At 37.0% G+C, this 17216-nt stretch overlaps 1 protein-coding gene across 1 annotated transcript in view; it reads right to left on the reverse strand.

Annotated features, from left to right (window-relative positions):
• The window catches only part of SLC9C1 (solute carrier family 9 member C1), a 107707-nt gene that overhangs the window by 39629 nt on the left and 50862 nt on the right, over positions 1–17216 (reverse strand). The window contains exons 14-17 of the mRNA XM_043448877.1: positions 14424–14549; positions 11694–11791; positions 7871–7990; positions 1748–1943 (exon numbers count right to left, since the gene is read on the reverse strand). Of these exons, the coding sequence (XP_043304812.1) occupies positions 1748–1943; positions 7871–7990; positions 11694–11791; positions 14424–14549 (540 nt within the window). The remainder of the gene's footprint in view (positions 1–1747; positions 1944–7870; positions 7991–11693; positions 11792–14423; positions 14550–17216) is intronic.

The raw sequence follows: 17216 nt of genomic DNA on the forward strand, positions 1-17216 counted from the left end.
AGAGCTTGGTATAAAATGATAGCACAGGCTTCAAAGGAAGAGAGGTCTGTCAAATATAAAGTTGTTACAGCCTCTGGCACTCAGATGCAGAAGAGTGATTATCCTTCCTTTGAGAAAGTTTTAAAAGATCCATTACTCTAATAGGTTGAGGAGTATTGGGGGAAAGTTTGAAAATATGAGAAGCAAAGTTTAAGGCAGAATTGTGTATAAGAAAGAACACACTCTTTGAGGGATTGGATCCCAACTCTCCTATTCATTAGCTATGTGACCTTAAACAAGTTACAAAACTTTTCAGAGACTCAGGTCCCTCATCTGTAAAATGCAAGGCATAATATCTACATTAAAGTGTAAACAAGGGTTAGAAATGTTACAATTGCAGTGATACCTGGCACCTCAGAGATCGTTTATTATTGTTGTTATTGATATAATGAATATTTTAAAAGGCATACTACAAAGGGGGAAGAACTGAACTAAATAGAAAAAAGGGCAAAGAAAATAAGTGAAGGCAAGTTTGTAAACTGGGCAGTGAAGATGAATCTTGAGTTAAACAGAAAGGAGAGGCAGACACAGGATTGAACAGTTGGGAGTGTCCTCTTAGCTCTGAAGATTTAGGCCAACCTTGATATTTTACAGAAGAAGGAACTGAAGTTGAGAAAAGTTTACTGACTTGGTGAACAGCCAGCATTTTATTGGAGAAAGCCAAAACCAGAGTCAGGCCTGCATCTGGGCTCACTGTTCTTTCCACTATAGTACGTATTAAATGATTTTAGGGAACACTTTACTCTTATCCTCACCCTAGTACTAATGCTGACTCTAATTGCTTTATTTTTTCTTAACTCTGTGACATCTCCTATGGTTTTTCCAACTAGTTGGGATTTATTACATACAATGATTGAATGTGAATCCATTCCACTCTCCCCAGTAATCATAGCTCTAGTATTTTAATGTTCCAGTAATGATTTGAGAGTCATCCATTTTGTCCAAATATCAAATTTAATTCCTCTATTTAAATCATTTGGCTAAAAATATTTTATAGACAATTTGATCTATACAGCACAAATTGTTGTTGTTGTTTAATTGCTAAATTGTGTCTGATTCTTTATGACTCAATGGAGTGGACTGCCAGGCTCCTCTGTCCACGGGACTTCCCAGGCACAAGAATACTGAAGTGGGTTGCTTTTTCCTCCCCAGGGAATCTTCCCAACACAGGGACTGAGCCCACATCAGCTGCCTTGGCAGGTGGATTCTCTGCTGCTGAGCCCCTAGGAAGCCCCATGTAACACAGTACTGTTGTCAGTTGTGGACATACATTTCCATTTCAACAGCTATCTTTACACTAAATTTAAAAAAATCAAACTATTAAATGTTTTTTAAGTATAAATGAATCTCTATCAGTTTACTTATCCATCTATTTATTTATCTAATATAAAAATAAATTTTAAAAAATCCAGGTGCTCACCACTTTGCTAAGCTGAAGAACATTGCCAATACCCTTGTAACTCACTCTGCACTTCTTTGACACACATTATTTGAACATTTGCAAATACAAAATCAGTCCTTAAAGTATGAATATTTATTATTGTCACTGTAAAAATCACCTTTAAAAAATAAAGTTTGTTTGAGGAGTGAGGGAGAATTTTATACAATCCTTTAGAAAACTGTCTGTGCAGCTAGTGTAGAAAAATAAAATTATGAAATCTCCCTGTTAGACATACCACCACACACACAAAAGCACATTTAGCTTTACCTTAAGTAGTGCCTCCATGATATAAAATGCAAGAAAAGAGTAGTTAGCATATGCTAATTCTGTTTCATAGATATCGTTCAACACAGATATACAAGAAGTTATAAGAGGAAACATATTCATTAGTATGACAAGGTATCCGATGTACTCAAATTCATCAGTAAATACTATTTTATGGCATGCACGAAGAAAGCAATGTCTGCAAAAAAAAAAAGTTTAAAAAAAGATATAGTTTTATCTGATAAAATAATTACACTGAATTAATTTCATTATATGCTCAGTCCTGATCTAATCATCAATAGCCACAAAGCCCAGCTTAATTCTGAGAAGTATCCGTCGCTACCAAACACTTGTTGGCATTCTACTTCAGATACTGATCCTTTAATTTCCTCCTCTGTAAACGTCCTTAGGCTAGTTTCCCCTCTTTCTTTCTTTCTTTCCTCACCGCTCATTCATTTTTACTTATACTTTTAGTAGAAATACTTCAGATCATAAAACAGAGATAATTCAAACTGGAGATATTAATAAGAAAAAATCTCTCCCACCTACTAATTATTCTACTTCTCAGAGATGGCTACTATTACCAGTTTTAATATTGTTTCAATATTTTTGTTTATATAATCATTATCTATGAATACAAAAAGAACTATATCATGTATATTGTTCTATAACCTGCTAATTTTTCTCTTAGCAGTGGAGCATGAGCATTTTTCCTTGTCAAGGCATACAGTCTGGCACAAATCCTAATATGTGTGGGAGTGAAATGGGATAGGTACACATTTTATAAAAACTTTAACATATGTGCTTTGAAAAATTATTTTTATACTGAGTATGCTGGATAGTAGAATTGTGAGTGAAAGGATTTACTTTATGCAGTTTTAATTTTAATTTTAAATTATCAAGTAGTATAATAATGCATTATTATTGCTAAAACTCAAACAAAATGATTAATCAATTATCGACTAAAGAGCAGGTGAGTGCTGATTACTTTGTCATTCTTAGATTTAGACCCGTGTTATGCAGGACCTGAGGTTTTTACAATCTTTATGACTTGCATCTCTATTTAATAAAAATGAGGTAAATCATAAATGCTTATATGATCCTGTCATCACATTGCAAAAATCCTCCAAGGTCTCAGGCAGTGCCAGAGAGAGGGAGAGCCATAGAATGAAAGCCTCATTAACTTCAAGGTAATACTTCCCTCCCAGCTGTCTCTTCAGACTGTTTTTCTTTACTTTTAAAAAAAAATTCAGTCATATTGAGGTATAACTGACATGTAAAATTGTAGATATTGAAACTATCTATCCTAGTGGCTTGATATACATATACTTTGTGAAAGGATTCCTCCCATCTAGTTAATTAATATACCCATCACCTCACATGATGTGTGACTATTCTGAGGTATGACTAAATTCTTTTCTCAATTATTGTCACCATGCACTACATTACATCTTCAGATCTTGTTCGCCTTATAGCTGAAAGTTCGTAACCTTTTACTAATCTCTGTTTCCCTAAACACTCAACTCTGGTAACCTCTTTTTCTACTCTCTGTTTATATTAGTTGACTTTAAAAAATCTATTATTTCATTTCATTTTACTTATTTTTGGAGTCAACATATAAGTGATACCATGCAGTATTTGTCTTTTTTGGTCTGACATATTTAGCATAGAACTGTCATGATCCAACCATATTGTCACAAATGACAAAAATTCCTTCTTTCTCTGCTGTATTTTCTTTATCCATTCATCTGTTGATGGATAGTTTATTTTTACATCTTAACTATTGTGAATACTGTTACTATAAAATATGATTGCAAATTTCTTTCTGATGTGTTTATTTCTTTTGGATATATACGCAGAAGTGGGACTGCTAGATCATATGGTAGTTTAATTTTTAATTATTTGAGGAACCTCCATACTGTTTTCCATAGTGGCTGTACAAGTTTACATTCCCCCCAACAGTGTATTATGGTTCCCTCTTTTTCATGTCCTTGCCAATACTTACTACTTGGTTTTTTTTTTTTTGATGATAGGCATTCTAACAAGTATGAGATAATATTTCACTGTGATTTTGATTTTTACTTCCCTGGTGATTAGTGACATTAAGCACCTTTTCATGTTTGTATTGGCCTTTTGTATGTCTTCTTTGGTAAAATGTCTGTTCAGTTCCTCTGCCCATTTTTAATTGGATTGCTTGTTTTTTGCTATTCAATGTATGAATTCCTTATATATTTTGGATACTAACCCCTTATCAGGTATGTTGTTGTTCAGTAACTAAGTCATGTCAGATTCTTTGAGACCTCATGGACTGCAGCAAGCCAGACCTCTCTGTCCCTTACCATCTCCCAGAGTTCACCCAAGTTCATGTCCATTGAATCAGTGATGCCATTCAACCATCTCATCCTCTACCACCCTCTTCTCCTTTTGCCTTCAATCTTTCCCAGCATCAGGGTCTTTTCCAGTGCGTTGGCTCTTTGTATCAGGTGGCCAAAGTATTGGAGCTTCAGCTTCAGCATCAGTCCTCCCAATTAATATTCAGGGTTGATTTCCCTTAAGATTGACTAGTTTGTTCTCTTTGCTCTCTAAGGCACTCTCAAGTCTTCTCCAGCACCACAATTTGAATGCATCAATTCTTTGGCATTCAGCCTTCTTGATGGTTCAACTCTCACATCTGTACATGATTACTGGAAAAACCATAGCTTTGACAATACAGACCTTTGTCAGCAAAGAGATGTCTTTGCTTTTTTTTTTTTAATTTAATTTATTTTCTTTGGGCTGCTCTGGGTCTTCGTTGCTGCATGCAGGCTTTCTCTAATTGTGGTGAGTGGTGGCTACTCTTTGTTGCAGTGCTTGGGCTTCTTATTGCAGTGGCTTCTCTTGTTGCAGAACATGGGCTCTAGGGCTTGCAGGCCCAGTAGTTGTGGCTCATAGGCTTAGTTGCCCTGCAGCATGTGGAGTCTTCCCACACCAGGGACTGAACCCGTATCCCCTGCATTGGCAGGTGGAATTTTTAACCACTGTCACCAGGGAAGTCCTGTCTTTGCTTTTTAATATGCTGTCTGGTTGTCATAACCTTCTTTCCAAGAATCAGGATTCTTCTTCCAAACAAGAACCATCTCAGGAATATAATTGCACCAGCTCCAAATGTCCTTGGCAGAATGTTGAAAACTGAATTATGGCTAAGAACTCTGTGCCAATAAATTTCTTCCCAATCTGGCCTTATGTTGCAGCCCTCTGGTCCAGTATCCTCAAGATCCATTCCCTTATATGTTCTATTAGCATTTGTTGATATCAGTCAAGTCCTATAATTCTTTCTGCTGATAAGTTGTACTCTTCCTGAAGCAGCCACTATATTTTTCCCTCCATCTATGTTAAGACTTGACCTGGGTAATTACCATGGAAGCAATGAAAGGTGGTAGAAACTAAGAAAAAGTTTTATCTCCTGATGTCTTTGCAGCACTTAAAGGTGATAAAAGGTTATTGTTCTCCAGCAGAAGAGAGGTGGCTACTTCTGTCAAGCCAAGGTATTCACAAGAATGCCGAAGTTCAGGATCCTCAGGTTTGCCCCCCAGGGGTCACCACTCCAGGCCTCACAGTCCTGACCTTTCCGCCAGAGGCCTGGCCCTGACACAGGCCCTGCGTTTGTTGGCATTGTACAGCTCTACCTGAGTCCCTCCAGGTAGATATATCAGGTGCTCAGTGGTAAAGACTCTGCCTGCCAATGCAGGAGATGTAGGTTCCATCCCTGGGTCAGAAAGATCCCTTAGAGCAGGAAATGGCAACCCGCTGCAGTATTCTTGCCTGGGAAATTCAATGGAGGGAGGAGCCTGGTGAGCTACATGGGATCACAGAGTCGGACACAACTGAGTGACTAAGCACACAAGCATGTTATCTTTTAACTCTGAAAACTTAAGCTGAATTTTTAATTTTAAGAATTGTATGTATTTTCCATTTTTCTATTCATTTTCTTTTGGTAATTGACCTTGCTCATGTTTGTGATTCCATCACTTGCTAATTTCAACATTTCAGTAATGCTTATAGTCCATACTGGATAATTTTAATAACTGAAGCCTTAGGGATATAAATCTGCTGCTGTTATTTCTGCTGATTCACTTTCGTGATCACTTCTTTTCTAGTGTGCTTGTTCAGCTTTGATAGTGACTTCATTCATTGGCTAAAGAATTCAATTTTTAATCCAACACTATTTAGCGCTTACCAGTAAATGCTAATATTTGAGTGCTTAGCTATCATTATTCTCTGGACTAAGTGCTTCTACACACACAATTTATGTAATCTTTACAACAATCCCGTAAGGTATGCAAAGGAGAACGCAACTAGCATACACTAGTACCTACTTTGTGACAGTTACTTTATCATGTGTAACCTGTATCAGTTAGCTTTCAGAATATGACAGATATTGCTTTACCCATTTTTCAAGTGAAAAAACTGAGGCCTGTAAAGCTCCTTCAGCAAATAAATGATTCAATGAAGACTAGGATCCTAAATTAAGCCACCTGACTCCAGAATCTGCACTACCTACTGTGAGATGAATAATACTTAAGAGACAGCCTAAAAGGTAGATTGACTATCAATCCTAGTTTTTCAAATCTCCATTTCTTTGTCACATCAACAGAAATAATTATTCAGATAGTTACAGCTTAAGTCACTATTGAAGGCTTTAAAAGAACCATTGTGTATGTATTGATACTTCTATTGAAAAGAGAAAAACCTCTCTTGAATCTAAGTAAAGAAAAGACATCCCAATTGGAAAGGAAGAAGTAAAATTATTCCTCGATGACAGGATCTTAAATACAGAAAATGCTAGAGAATTCACAAAAAACAACTAAAACTATTAAATGAATTCAGCAAAGCTTTAAGATACAAGATCAATATACAGAAAATGATTTGTATTTCTATACATGAGAAATGGACTGTACAAAAATGAAATTAGGAACAAAATTTTATTTAAAATAGCATAAAAATACATAAGATTAAATTTTACTAAAGACATGTACGCTGAAAACTAAAGATGTTTCTAACAGGAATTAAGATCTAAATAAATGAAAAGCCACTCTATTTCATAAATCAGAAAGTTAAATATTTTAAGATGACAATTTACAAGTTAGATGCAATCCTTATGAAAATCCAAATGAATTTTTTATGTGCATAAAAAGACAAGCTAATCCTAACATTCAAATGGAATTGCAAGGAATCCTGAATAGCTATACCAATCTTGAAAAGGAAAAGTAAGGTAGATGGACTCACATTTCCTGTTTTCACAATTATCTAGCAGCTGAGGAAAACAATTTGGTGTTTCCTCAATAAATTAATTAAATAAGTTTTATTTTCATATGATCCACCAATTTTACTCCTAGGTGCATACCCAAAAGATGGAAAGCAGGAATTCAAACAAATATCTGTACATAGGCGCATAGGAGCACTGTTTACAATAGTCAAAGGGTGAAATAACTCAACTATCCATCAGCCAGTGAATGGATAAAGAAAATACAGCACGTCCACACAATGGACTATTATTATTCAGCCGTAAGAAGAAATAAAGTATTGTTACTGCTATGAAGTAGATGAACCTTATGCTACAATATGGAAGAAATCGTATGCTGAATGAAAGAATCCAGAAACTAAAGGTGTTACGTTGTGTAAGTGTATCTATCTGAAACAGCTGAATAGGTAAGTTCATAGAGACAGAAAGCAGACTAGTGCTCTCCAGCAGCTGGGGAGAAGAGTGAATGGGGAGTGTCTGCCTAATGGGTACTGGGTTCACATTTGGGGCAACGGAAATGCTATGAAATTTGATAGAGGAAATGGTTGTCCAATTTTGCAGATGTCCTAAATAACACTGAATGGTACACTTTAAAATTGTTACTGTTTAATCTTGTATGAAATTTACATCTATAATAAAAGTTATTACACTCTATCTTTATTCTTTAGGTAACTTTTTGTGTATATATATATATGTGTATATATATATATATATATAAACAACTTAGTTGTAAACTACCTCAAAATATTTTACAAAGTATCCAGGATATACATTTTAAAAAATAAATAAAAAGGAAATGTCAAATGAATATAATAGCATGTCTAGTAAGGTTTAAAAGCACTGACCTTGATGGGATCCCTTTTTCCTTTTTCGTATTATACACCCAATTGAGCAATACTTTTCTAGTAAAGACAAGAATTTTTTTGCTTTCAGAATAATTCTTTATTGTCTCAGCATTCATATACCTTAAAAAAGGAAGAAGAAACCTTTAAGCATGCTTTAAAATTTGTGAGATAAGTTTAATGCAGAATTATCAGAAGGCAGGAAAACTATTTTGTTGCGTGATGACAGGAAGTGAGACACTTTCATAGGCATGGGTCCAAGTAACAAAGATGTCGATAAAGGTGGATTATTTGTGAAATTAGGAGCTGGAGCTTTAATTAATTAATTAGAGAGTATAAAAATTCACTTATTAATTAGAGTATAAAAATGGTTCAATATTAATTATAGAGTATAAAAAATGGTTCAATAAAAATTGGTTTATTAATCAGAGTATTAAAAAAATGGTTCAAAATAGAGAAGTCATGTTTCAGGAAGAGAAAGCACGCCATGATTAAAATACCTGGGATTCAAATATATGTGGATTTTTGTGTTGGATCCTCCATTATCTGGGTGGCAATGAACTAAATACCTCACTAACTTGTTTGCTTTGCAAAATGGAGGTAAGACTACTAATGCCAGCCTGGGAAAATTAAATGAGAGCGTATATAGGAGGCATCCGGCTCACCTCACATATCCCCCATCTCTTTTCTTTCACCTTCTGGGCAAGTAATCAGGGAATTTATGGGGTAAATACAAGTGGTGAAGTAAAAGAGTAAAAATGGTTACCTGGAAGACTTGGTGCTCATAAACCCACCAAAGACATTTGTCCCCAAGTTGCCTGTAGGTTTTTTCTGTTTTTTGTTTTTTTTTTTTTTGAGACATCTCAGATCTGTGTGCTATATTTAGGTCTTGCTCTTCATCAGAAGGAGGCTGGGGCTCCATCCCGGGGTGTGAGGCCCTACCTTAAAATGCGGCTTAATAGAAGGGCATTGGTGACTTAAGTCCAAAGGAAGGTCTTGTTCTTCCTATAGATTATAATGTTCTCACCCTAAAAGGTGGGCAATTTCTCTGTTACAGAGATACTGACATAATTAAAAAGAAGGAAGGTAATCTGTTCTCTGTGATTAATGTAACAGTGTGGTAATGGCATGGAAAATCATGAATGTGTATATGACTTGATTCAGTTCTGATTGTTAAAATATTTGATTGAGTACCTATTATGCTTGATAAATGAATGGGGTATACCATTAAAAAAATTACTGGACTGTGTTTTCAAGACTTCTGAAGACTAGTGGAGTAAAATGTGCCGACAACAGCTGCAGTTAAGTGTAGTAAGTGTTCTGCACAATAAATAAAAGGGCACTCTGGATCCACACAGGGGCTGTTTAATATAGTCCTGGGAAACCAGGAAAGCTCAGTTAATGTCTAAGTTAAGATTTGATCATTTCACAAGTTCCTGTGAGCCCTAAAATTCTGTGACATCGGTGCATGTGATATTTTAACAGGCCACCTTATAGTGTACATCAGGCTCTTGGGTTCCTATCTGATATGCTCTAAACATGCTCACTGTTTAGACTTGATTTAGGAAAACAGTGTGATCTCTTTAACTGGATAGTGAGGTAGCCTGGCTTTGAATCTGGGCTCTGTAATTAGTCAAATAACCTTGGGTAAATTATTTAATCTCTCTGTGCCTCACTTTCCCTATTTGCAAAATAAAGGTAACAATAGCACTTAGAGGATTTTTACCACCTGAGTGGGTAATATATGTAATATATTTAAAACTGTATCTGACATAAGACCATAAACATAATCCCTATTCAAAGTATTGCTTCTTAGATAATTACACAGGTGCTTAGCACAGGTCCTGGTACCTCTGTTTAAACTCCCTACTCTTTCTATCTTTAGGCTTTTTTCCTTGCCACAGGATACCCTCAACACATGGGGTTACAGATAGGAATGATCAGCAAATAGTAGAATCAGCTCCAGGGCAGCCCAGCAAAGAAGCAAATACTGAACTTAAGAGTAATTAAGGGAGACTTCTGCTCTGATTTGAAAGCCATTTCACTGATCTTGATATTCCCAGGGCTGGCATATAGTTTTGCACACATTTAGGATTCAATATTTATCTCTTGCATGTCCAAATGAAAATGTAATACATTTCAAAATTTGCCTTTGTTGTCTACTATGAATCGTTTCAACCCTTAACTCCCTTTCCACACAATTTACCTCCTTTCTGTATCCATTTACTCTGGGTCCTCAGAGGCAGATGTTGATTCTGCCTTTGTGGATTTTAAGAGGAAAAATCAAGGGAGTGGACTGAACTGCCCTATGCAAGTACTGTTTTATATGTGTTCTATATATGTTAACCTCTCCTGGACTTTCACATGTCATTTTCCATTCATCTAAAAATTTCTGCTGTACATAGTGCATCTGTCTTTAAAGTATGAATCTGATTGTTTTAAATTGATCTGCCCAGCCCTCTCCTTCTACTTCACTAATGTCCATCAGGTCCCCTAGCTTCTGAAGGGGCCCAGAGCAAGAAGGTAGGTGGGGGCTCTTGTATCATATATGGAAATATAATGTGATAATGATTTGTATGGCTAGGCTTGAAATTAAAATTCTTAGGCTCTGACAATCTGTACTCACACTGCAATGGGAACATGCCCCAGTGTCTGGTTGCTTCTCTTCCCACACAGGGCTTTATCTCTCACTACTAAACCTCAAGCCCAAAGAATGCTGAAGAACTGATGCTTTCAACTGTGGTGCTAGAGATGCCTGAAAGTCCTTTGGACAGCAAGGAAATCAAACCAGTCAATCTTAAGGGAAATCAACCCTCAATACTCATTGGAAGGACTAACGCTGAAGTTGAAGGTCCAGTAGTTTGGTCACCTGATGCGAACAGCCAACTCATTGGAAAAGTCCCTAATGCTGGGAAAGATTGAGGGCAGAAGAAGAGGGCATCAGAAGATGAGATGGCTGAATGGCATCATCGATGCAATGGACATGAACTTGGGCAAACTTCAGGAGATGGTGAAGGACAGGGAGGCTTGGTGTGCTGCAGTCCATGGGGTTGCAAAGAGTTGGACAGTACTGGGTGACTGAACAATGACAAACGTCTAGCCAGTGTATGTGAGCAGACACCAGCCTCCCTCATCTCGTAGGTTTTGAGGAGTGGACACCAAAGACCTGGTTTGCTTGTAAGATGATGACCTAAGGAAAAGGTCCAAGCAATCCTAGGACCAATTGAGCAGGGAATTTTGGCGTTCATGGTACCAGAAGAGAGATCCAGAACAAGAGGGTATGTCTGGGTTTGGGGTGGTCATTGCTGCAACCACACTGCAGTTTAGCTCTTCCCTCTGCCCAACCATGCATCCTTCATCCTTCCACAGGGGATGATCTGAGGGTACTCGCTAATACGCTGACTCAGGAACTCACTGCTGGCTGTGGAGGCTCACTTCTAAAGAAATCAACATAAATATGTCAAGAGAGGGTGTGCATTGGGAAGATGTGCCTGGAGGGTTGAAGGAAGTCTTTGACTTCAGCTAGGTGTCTAAAAGAAGAGTGGTTTACCACAGCTTAGCTTTAGGAGGGGGGCGAAAGGAGAAAGAGAAGGTATCAGTCAGAAGGAGTAGCTTGTTCAAATGCACAGAGGTGTGTGAATGAGTGGAGCAGGTCTGGGAAACTGGAAGCAGATGACTTGGCCTACTGGTGGAATGGAGAACAGGCAGTGGCTCAGATGCATCATACTGGATGATCTCAGGTTACCAGACAAAAGCGGAAACTCACTCGCACAATTTCCTAAGTGCAGTGGCTTAGGATAAAGCTTTCTCTTGAAATCGTACTTACTCTACCGTCTTCTCTCCAAAGCTTCCTGCTGCCCCTACCAGCACCTGGACTGCGCTCTGGGACAGAGTCTCACTCCCATATTGTCTCTGGTAGCTCGCCTAAAAGGAATGTTGAATCAAATCGTTATATAATGTGGATCAGAGTGACAACTTATGGAAAAATAACCCATGAGAGAGAAGTTAAAACCCAAAAATAACTTAGTATCTTTATTAAAAAAAAATTTGTTTCAGTGGAGTCTAGACCATGAGGTCAGTGCAAAAGGTACATCTGAGTTTTGTGTGGAGTGAAACAGATTATGCAAGAAACTAGGTTCTTGTAGATGTTAATTATGTTTTCAAAATAAGTGGAGTTCTGTGGCCAAATAAGCATGGGAACTGCTGCAAACTACCCCCACCTTAGAAGTTCATAATACATATTTGAATTTTAAAGCCTCTGAGAAATTTTACAGTAAGGGATCCTGGTTTATGCCTTTCTTTAACTTCACTTAGCCAAATATTTTGACAACAGAACTCTCTTGTCTCCAATCTATTCCCAGCATGAGATGACCTGCTGCTATGGTGCAAAACACACTCATTCATTCATTCAGGCATATACTGAGAGCCCACTCAGCTTCTGTGTGCTGAACACTGTTGAGAATATACTTCCTGATTTGGAATGCATGATATGACTAAAGATTCCCAGTTCCATAGAAGACATTCTGTTTGCACAATTATTTATGAACATTGAAACATGTTTTGCTCTGGAGAATACTAGAAAGGGATAGAACTAAATTTTAGGATAAAAGATCAAAAAACTAGTTGTCCATAATAACAAGAAAGCTTAGCAACACAAGTAATTGACCAGTTCAATACTAGAAAAATGTTTATTCTTAAATGATCATTCGTACCAATTTGTAAGAATTAAGAGAATGGCTGATTCCTAAAAATAACTGCCATCTATGAGCTCCCTAATATACTATTGGATTAACATAATAATTTTTGTTTTACATAAAATTATTTAATTCTTGCAACAGCTTTATGATGAAGGTATTCAAATCTGTATTTGATAGATGAGAAAGATGAAAATCCTCAAGGAGTTAAGTAGTTTTCTCAAGACCACATTAGAAGCTCAGTTCTTTCTGAACTGAAAGCCTGTCCTCCCTTCCTCCAACCACATCGTGCTCTCTGCTTTGCCACTGTCTTGCCACGCTATGCTCCCCCTTCAAACGCACAGTAGTGGAGGAGATATTGCTCCCATTAACCTGAACTGGCTGAGATTTAAACAAAGAACTCTCAAAGGTCTGAAAACTATAATAGCCAATTAATACTGTTGGGAGCAATGAATATTAGAATGGGGATTGCAGAAATCAAATCAAACCAAGATACACATGAAAATACATCTAGTACAAAGAAGGACTAAAAATGTACAAGGTGAGATGAAGATCTGGAGAATAGAACAGAGAGATTCAATGCACTTTGAAAATAAGACTTCTGGATTAAGACCTAACAACACAAAATCAATGAGGATATAATAGTAGAAATAGGGAAAAAATTAAAGGGAATAAATAAAAAAGATACAGAAAGCATGTATTATAGAAAATATAGGATATCATGGGAGGAGGAATTTAAGAGGTCATTTGGATAGCTAGTTTCTCCTTCTACAGATGGGGAAAATAAAGAAAAAAGAATAAGTTCTGAGCCACATATTGTATTAATAATGAAAGCAAGACACAAAATAGAGTCTCCCACATTGATTTTAAGGGTTCCTGAATACTATATTTTCCTCAAAATAAAACACCTTCTGCTTAAGCTAATTTGAGTGGATTTTTTTTATCTTTTCTTTTTGCAGTGAAACAGATTCCTAAGACAATGCCAAACTTCCCTTTACCTTTGTAAACCATCTATTAAACTGTGCAGGTGAGCATAACCAAGATGTATTAAACAAGGGAGAAATTTTTCAGTATAATTTTAGCTAATAACTTAATTTTTTAGTATAGTACTGGCACAAAAAAACAGACAAGTAAATCAATGAAACAGGTAGAGAGCCCAGAAATAAACCCATGCACCTATGGTCAATTAATCTATGACAAAGGAAGCAAGACTGGGGAAAAGACAGTGTCTCTAAATAAGAGGTGCTAGGGAATCTGGACAGCTCTATGTTGAAGGATGAGATGAGAACATTTTCTCACACCCTAGATAAAATACAAAAATAAACTCAAAATTAAAGGCCTAAATGTAAGACTGGAAACCACAGAACTCCTAGAAGAAAACACAGGCAGAATACTCTTTGACATAAATTGTAGCAACATTTTGGGAGCTCTGTCTTCAAAGGCAAAAACAAAAATAAACAAATGGGACCTAATTTAAACTTAAAAGCTTTTGCATAGCAAAGGAAACCATTGACAAAATGAAAAAAATCTACTGAATGGAAAAAAATTTGAAAGTGATATAAACAACAGGCCAATAATTTTAAAAAATGGGTACAGCATCTAAACATATATATTATCTAGGGTGAAACAGATCACCAGCCCAGGGTGGATGCATGAGACAAGTGCTTGGGCCTGGTGCACTGGGAAGACCCAGAAGAATCGGGTGGAGAGGGAGGTGGGAGGGGGGGATCGGGATGGGGAACACATGTAAATCCATGGCTGATTCATGTCAATGTATGACAAAAACCACTACAATATTGTAAAGTAATTAGCCTCCAACTAATAAAAATAAATGGAAAAAAAATAGATAATAAAATACTAACTATTTGTGTTGACAAGAGACGTCTATTGGCCAACTCCATTGCTTCAATGTTAAGGTTATCATCTATTTCCTTGTTACAGTGTAGACATTTCACTTTTTGATGTTCTTTTGTTTCTCCTTGGCCCAACTAAATAAAATACAGATCAAAACCAAAAAATAGTACATGAACATTAATGTATTGTTTAGCATAAACCTCAAGCAATTCACATACCAGTTTGGTTTAAGAACTCACAGAAAATCTGCTAGATACTTTAAAATGTTCAGATGAGTTTTGCACTTACACAGTCATCTAGAAGGCAAAATAATTGCCAGTTTGTTGGGGAAAGAATTACATCATATCTTTACCTTTGAATGGCATTGGTAAAAGTTTACAAAAACTACTGCATTTTTGATTACACCTTAAACCACTGGTTCTGAAAGTGTGGTACCCCAGCACTGTACCATCACCTGGGTACTGCTAGAAAGGCACATTCTCAAAGCCTGCTACAGATCTGATGAATCAGAAACTGTCCTGTATTTTATAAACACATTTCATGATTCTGCTACAGCTAAAGTATGACAACACTTGAAACTAACCACTTACAGTAGAATAAAAAGTGAACATGGCTGTTAGGAGATGGGAATATGGATACCTCCATTTTGTAGATGAGAAAAGTTGAAGCTTAGATAAAATACAAGTTTTATAAAAGATCACAAAGCTATTTATTAAGTAACAAAACTAGGATATGAATCCAGATTTTCTGAGTCCAAGGCCAACATTCTATCTGTAATACTAAAATATCTCTCATGTCTGCATCATAAAGAAGAGAATGTAGTTGTTTATTTATCTGCCTTCTGAAACAGATCAAGTACCAGAGTTTGACCTTAATTTTGAGTTTGCATTAGAATTAGCTGGGTAAATGGATTAAAAATACATATTCCTCAGACCAACTGCATCAGAACCTCCTGGATAGAGGTTGGGAAATCAAGGCTGTGTGCTCTGTCGCTACAGTTATATCTGACTCTTTGTGAGCCCATGGATTGTAGCCCTCCAGGCTCATCTGTCCCTGGGATTTCCCAGGCAAGAACACTGGAGTAGGCTGCCATTCCCTTCTCCAGGGGATCTTCCTGACCAGGGGTTGAACTGGAGTCTCCTGCATTGGCAGGTGGTCTCCTGCATTGCAGGCAGATTCATTATTGCTGAACCAGCAGGGATTCCATATTTTGAATAAGCTTTCCAGGTGGTTCAAATGCAGCCAGGTTAGCAAAAGGCCAGAGTTAGATATTGAGAACTACTATGAAAAAATCCTTAGATTTGACTTGGCACTTTTCTTAACCAGAAATCCTATCAATATTCCTGCAAACATAGGACTTGATTCTGGGCCTCCATCTGAAGCCTCAAACACCTCTTGCAGGATATAAAATGGAGTTTTGCAAATCCTATCTCATAGCAACCAATTATGTCTACACTCTTAGCAGTTGTCCCCTTATATTGTGTGATGCAGAAAAACACTGCAATGAAAATTGGACATGATAGGCAATGACAAACCAGAAAAAACAATGGGCAGATCATAGGACAACTTTTATTATTTCTCCAGCAGTCATGACTGCTGATGAATTATGTTCTCATATATGAATAAGAAGTCTGACCATGGAGATTCTGAAGTATGTCTCAGAAGCAGGAGGTGATATTTCACCATATCTAATCTTATGATACTAGCTTTTAATTCTGTTTTATGATAAAAAGTAACAGTAACCATAAACCAAGGCTTAACAAGTACTTCAATATATAATAGCCTAAATAAATACTGAATATGCTGTCCATCCTCAGTCTAGCAAAAAAAAAACACCTGTTTTCTAAAGCTTACTCTCTTCTTTTTATACTATCTTTTAAAAGTAGCTCTCATACACTATTCTTTCTTTTGAATTTACAATATCCAGTTCAGTTCAGTTCAGTCACTCAGCCATGTCTGACTCTTTGCAACCCCATGGACTGCAGCACGCCAGGCTTCCCTGTCCATTACCAACACCCAGAGCTTGCTCAAACTCATGTCCATTGAGTTAGTGATGCCATCCAGCCATCTCATCCTCTGTCTGACTCTTCTCCTCCTATCTTCAATCTTTCCCAGCATCAGGGGCTTTTCAAATGAGTCAGTTCTTCACATCATGTGGCCAAAGTATTGGAGCTTCAGCTTCAGCATCATTCCTTCTAATGAATATTCAGGACTGATTTCCTTTAGGATTGACTGGTTTGATCTCCTTACAGTCCAGGGGACTCTCAAGAGTCTTCTCCAACGTCACAGTTCAAAAGCATCAAATCTTTGGTGCTCAGCTTTCTTTATAGTCCAACTCTCACATCCATACATGACTACTGGGAAAACAATAGACATTTGCGATATACTCAAAGTGTGTGTTGGGGTGGGGCTAGCTTGCTAGCTCAGACAGTAAAGAATCTGCCTGCCAGGAGACCCAGGTTCGATCCTTGGGTAGGGAAGATCCCACGGAGAAGGGAATGGCTACCTATTCCCATATTCTTGCCTGGAGAATCCCATGGACAGAGGAGCCTGGTAGGCTACAGTCTATGTGGTTGCAAAGAGTTGGACATGACTGAGCAATTAACACTCATTTTTCACTTTCATATACCCAAAAGGGTTGTCACTTCTACTTTGTCTCACAGTGATCACAAAATTCCCTAAGAATTGTGAATTAATATTTATAACATTTATACTTAAGATGAATCATATCCACTTTGAAGGAATAAGCAAAAGATATTTTCTGTTAATAATAACAAAATTTTGTTTTGGAATAAACAGAA

The sequence above is a fragment of the Cervus canadensis genome, chromosome 27 (genome assembly GCF_019320065.1).
Source record: "Cervus canadensis isolate Bull #8, Minnesota chromosome 27, ASM1932006v1, whole genome shotgun sequence".
Taxonomy (NCBI): domain Eukaryota; kingdom Metazoa; phylum Chordata; class Mammalia; order Artiodactyla; family Cervidae; genus Cervus; species Cervus canadensis.